The sequence below is a fragment of the Python bivittatus genome, unplaced genomic scaffold (assembly GCF_059951505.1).
Source record: "Python bivittatus isolate LINGU-HERP-01145 unplaced genomic scaffold, Pbiv_v1 ctg000200_np1212, whole genome shotgun sequence".
Classification (NCBI taxonomy): domain Eukaryota; kingdom Metazoa; phylum Chordata; class Lepidosauria; order Squamata; family Pythonidae; genus Python; species Python bivittatus.
The window spans coordinates 20260201-20265160 of NW_028277040.1; the positions used below are offsets into that span (position 1 = coordinate 20260201).

The 4960-nt window shown below is 50.8% G+C and overlaps 1 protein-coding gene across 2 annotated transcripts; it reads left to right on the top strand.

Moving 5' to 3' along the window:
• The first annotated feature begins 358 nt into the window (after nucleotides 1-358).
• On the top strand, nucleotides 359-4664 carry EVX2 (even-skipped homeobox 2). Of its 2 annotated transcripts, none has more exons than XM_088135830.1 (3): nucleotides 359-821; nucleotides 2173-2417; nucleotides 3981-4664. In XM_088135830.1, the coding sequence occupies exons 1-3, from the start codon at nucleotides 359-361 to the stop codon at nucleotides 4662-4664; spliced, it is 1392 nt and encodes a 463-aa protein (XP_087991956.1). The 2 variants fall into 2 exon arrangements, with proteins under 2 accessions (XP_087991956.1, XP_087991955.1); XM_088135829.1 differs by having other exon boundaries at nucleotides 359-785; nucleotides 2167-2417.
• Nucleotides 4665-4960: the final 296 nt, after the last annotated feature.

Sequence of the window (4960 nt, forward strand, 5' to 3'; positions counted from 1 at the left end):
GTTACAATAAATGATTATTCGACCAGCGTCATTCGTACCTTAATGACGAGCGCTCCTTTTCTGTGATGAATGACATTTCGGGGCTAGAAAGGATGTATAGGTCATTTTGACCAGTCATTCCCTTCGCCTTTACATCTCGCTCCCCCTTCTTCTCCTCTTCTTCTTTTTATGCCACCTTCCAAAAGAAGCAATAATATTTAGAGATATTCTCCTGACTTGAAAGCGAATCGGCCCTTGTTGCCGCGAGCTGATCATTAGAAGGACCAACCATATATTTATATCACACACACACACAGACACCACGGACACACAGGCACGCACACTCACATACAAATTTTTCAGTGTGGGGGGAGCTGAGATGATGGAAAGAATAAGAAAAGAGATGATTCTGATGGAAAGGGGGCTGCACAGCCCCACGGCTGGCAAAAGGCTGGCGAATCTGACTGAAGCGGCTGGGAACGCGGTCCTGGAGGCCCTGGAAAACTCGCCCCACGGCGGCCGGCTCAGCCCGAGACTAACTTCCACTTCTCTGCACAGCTCCATCGGGGACCTCCCCGCCGCCAAAGGCAAATTCGAGATCGACACTTTATTCAGCCTTCAGCACCAGAACAGCGAAAGCGCGGTCGCCGCGGACCTGCCTCCCGCCGAAAGCCGGAAGAAAATTGGCCATTACTCAGAAGTGGCTGCGGAGGCAGAGATGAACAGCGACGTGGAGGTAGGCTGCTCCGCGCTTCGCTCGCCGACCAGCCTGGCCTCCTCCCAGCTGAAGGAAAGCAATAACAAAGGTAACTCTCCTCTCTCGCGCTCCCCATCCCACCCCAAACCCGGCTTTTATCGGGACAAGGATCGGGGCGGGGGCGGGGGAATCCAGGCGCAGCAGGATCGAACCCTTATAATATTTTCTTCTTTTAGTTACCCCCTTTCCCCGTTACAGAAGACAACCCGTAAAACAAGGGATTGAATACGAGGGTATCTGATTCGGAGCTCTGCTGAAGGTGCCTAGGTACACACGCCCGACAGCACCTTAAGGAACCTGAAGCAGAAGGTTATAGAGTGGTTGAAGACGCTGACCGCACTAAGCGGGTCTCGGGTGGCTTTATACTTTGGATTCTCTGTGTCAAAGTGTGCAGCTCACGACGGGAGTGAAAGTGTATTTGTACTCATTACAGAGCATATCCCAGCATCTGAGGGTCTTTTGGTAGATCCCTTTCGGGATTTACACGGTTTATCTGGAAATCAGTGTGTCATTTATTTGCCTCCTATGTTTAACAATCTGCCACCGATTTCGCAAGTGTAAACAAGTGCTTTTTGCCGAATTTTGAGAAAGTGCATTTAGAAAGGAGTGCTTATACTGGTCACCTCCGAAATCTCAGTTAGAGCCTGTTGTTACAATGCCTGTAGTTTAGTTTATGCAGAGCACAGCTAGAGATGTCCTTTAAGTAAATTATCTGTATGTATGCCTGGATTCTGTTCCATGTTTTCATTGAAAATGCAGCATTTTTTTTAAGTGCTGCTATTTCCTATGCTTACTTTCCGCCTTCCCCCTCTCCCGTGCGACCTACTCAGTGCCGTTAACTTTGACTAGAAATAATGCATCATAATCTCAGAAACTCTCCTAACAACATATTTTTAAAACGTCAGAACAGACACATTCTATCGGAGCCAAGTTGCACAATTAGAATCATCAGAGGCTGCTGGAATGTGGAATCTTTTAGGAAAGACATCTTAACAGGGCATTCGTTTGCAATCCAAATTGGGCAAGCCTTTCGATTTATCATCCTTTGCCTCGGAAAAAGTGAACGAAAAGTAAGAAAGAAAGAAAAAAACGAGTGATGGCCCTCAGAAAAGATTAGCTGTAGGCATCTTACAAAACACAACTCTAACTTTTCCCATCGAATATATTTTTTTAGGTGGAGTGGAGTCTTTTATCAATAGTCTGTTTTTGTTTTTAAAGGATGCTTAATTTTCTTGATGTCTTTTCATTTAATTTCAAACAAAAGAAAAAAGAAGAAACTTTCTATTGATTCGATTAACGCCGGCAATTTGTATCCCTGACAGTTAGCACTAATTATCGGGCGAGTGTGGATTGCACGGGCTGAAATCCGCCTGGCAGCGCGTCTCCGGGACAATAAACACGTCTTTCTTTTGTTGCTTTCTGTCTGGAAGGCTATTCGGAGAGCAGCTCGACCCCGAGCACCACCAGCTCGTCCTCAGGATCTACGCTGAGCAGCCTGCACAGCGGGAGCGCCCTGGGCACCTCCAGCTCCGGGGCCGATCAAGTGAGGAGGTACCGCACCGCGTTCACCCGGGAGCAGATCGCCCGGCTGGAAAAGGAGTTCTACCGCGAGAACTACGTCTCCCGGCCTAGAAGGTGTGAGCTGGCCGCGGCTCTCAACCTCCCCGAGACCACCATAAAGGTACTGCCAAGGAAGCGGGACTCGCGAGAGCCGGGACGGGCGGGGAGGGACGGCTGGCTGGCGGCTCAGGACCCGATTTGGAGGTCTGAGCCGTCACTTCCGTGCGTGTGGCTCGCCAGGCTGCAATCCTGTTTCAGAGGCGCTTGCCTGGCTGAAAAATGTCCTCTCCAGAGCCCACTTCCTCAGAAAGGAGGAGGAAGGACTCTGATCGATGTAAAAAGGAATCAGATAAATAAAAGGAAAGCTGATTGTTTTTACTATTTTAAGAACCCCCTCCTTCCATCGGATAGATTTTTGTATTTTATTTTGTTCGTCTTAGGTTATTGTTTTTCATATCTGTAGACACACACAAAGAAAGGAAAAGAAAAGACAAGAAAGAGAAAGAAAGAGGAAAAAAAGCAAAAAAATAGAGTGAATGAAATAGCAATAATAAAAATAAAAGAACCGGAAAGGAATTGAATAATTAATGAAGTCACTCTAGAAGTGAATATACACATTTTGTTTCTTCCATTGGTGTATTTTTTGTTGTTGTTGTTTTCCCCTGTAGGTGCTTTTTCTTCCCTTCAAGAGAAAGAGGATGCTAAGCGATGAGGCCTCTTGTAACTTTCTCAAAAAATTATAGTTTGGCCCTACAAACAAAAACAGTAGATAAAAAGCCAAGAGAACAGTATCAATAGTCTTGTTATATTAAATGTGTCTTGGGGTTTTTAAACTTGCAGAACAGGATTCATGCCCTCAGCCTAACTCCCTTCAGGAAGACATTGTGTTGAATCATCCCCTTGCTAAATAATTGCAAAGGGGACTGAGTTAAAATGACAGGCAAAATTATAATGTGTTTTCTTAAAAAGGATGCTGGGCTCGAATGATTTATTATTATTTATTTTTTGTTACAATTTCGGCACAAACTTAGTCTTACCGCAATTTTCACCTTCTGCAAATTTGGCACTGAGTGATAATCTCGCTTCTGTAGATGCTTACCTGTCATTGACAGAAACTAAAGTAAATTAATAATAATCAATTGGATTAGAGGTTGAAGTTCCAGCTTAGAATAAAACAGAAGTACAATTCCAGATAACTTTTAAGACAGATTTTTGAGAATGTGTATGTGCCTTTCTATAAAAACAAGGTTGTTTCTTTGCCAGGATACACTAGCAGTGATTGCCCGAATAAAATGCCAAAAGCTTTTTGCAAAAAGACATTTATATCCTCCTAATCTGGGTCTAAAAACCAGAATAAGCTAGAATCTTATGGAAGGATCCTGTGTTTATCCCGGATTAAAATGCAGGCAGTTTCTTTTTGGTTCTCGGCGGCGCCAGCTGAGGGGACCTGTCTTCAGGAAGCTATTTCAGGCAGAAGCCGAATTCGGTCTCAGCGAGGACAGGATGTGACTTGGCGGCGGAGCTTCGGCTCGGCCAGAAAACACGCCTGACCCTGCGGGCGAGGACGGACCGGGGCTGCCGCCGCCGCCGCCGCTTTGGCTGTGCTGCCGTTTCAGCCAGCCCTGCCCCTCCTCCCCTCTCCCGCATCCTGACTCACTGCGCGACTCCGCTTCCTCTCTCTCAGGTGTGGTTCCAGAACCGGCGGATGAAGGACAAGCGGCAGAGACTGGCCATGTCCTGGCCCCACCCGGCGGACCCCAGCTTCTACACCTACATGATGACCCACGCGGCAGCCACGGGGAGCCTGCCCTACCCCTTCCATTCCCACGTGCCCCTGCACTACTACCCGCACGTCGGGGTGACGGCGGCGGCGGCCGCCGCGGCCGCAGCCTCCGGAGCGGCCGCCTCGCCCTTCGCCACCTCCATCCGCCCGCTGGACACCTTCCGCGCCCTCTCGCACCCTTACTCCCGCCCGGAGCTGCTGTGCAGCTTCAGGCACCCGGGCCTCTACCAGTCGCCCGCCGCCGCCGCCGCCGCGGGGCTCAACAGCAGCGCCGCAGCTTCTGCGGCGGCGGCGGCGGCAGCGGCGGCGGCGGCGGCGGCCGCCTCCTCGGCTCCGCCCACCGGCTCCGCCCCTTGCTCCTGCCTCAGCTGCCACAGCAGCCAATCGGCGGCGGCGGCGGCGGCCGCCCTGGGCTCGCGCGCCTCGAGCTCGGATTTCCCTTGCACGGCGGCGGGAGCGGCGGCGGCGGCGGCGGCTGCTTCGCAGCGCTCGGAGAGCAGCTTCCTGCCTTACTCGGCGGCCGTGCTCAGCAAGACCGCGGTCCCCTCCCCGGACCAGCGGGAGGAAGCTCCCTTGACCAGATAACCAGCCACCCCCAGCGGCCTCCAGGGCGCTGTTGTGCCGGGGTGGCCCGGGGCAGGAGCGAACCGTTGGGCACAAGGAGGGAAGGGAGGGCCATACCTGGAGCTCTAGCAGGAGGCTTTTCTAGCGCTGTCGTTACGATTCTGGGTGTTACGGCCCTGGTTTAATATGGAATCCAAAAAGGGAGAGGAGCTGCTGCTGCTGCTGCTGCTGCTGCAAAAGTTTAATGGATGGATCTGGGCCCCGGTAGACCAAAAATAGTAACCCTCCCTCTTTCTCAGGGGGAGGACTGTGTGTAG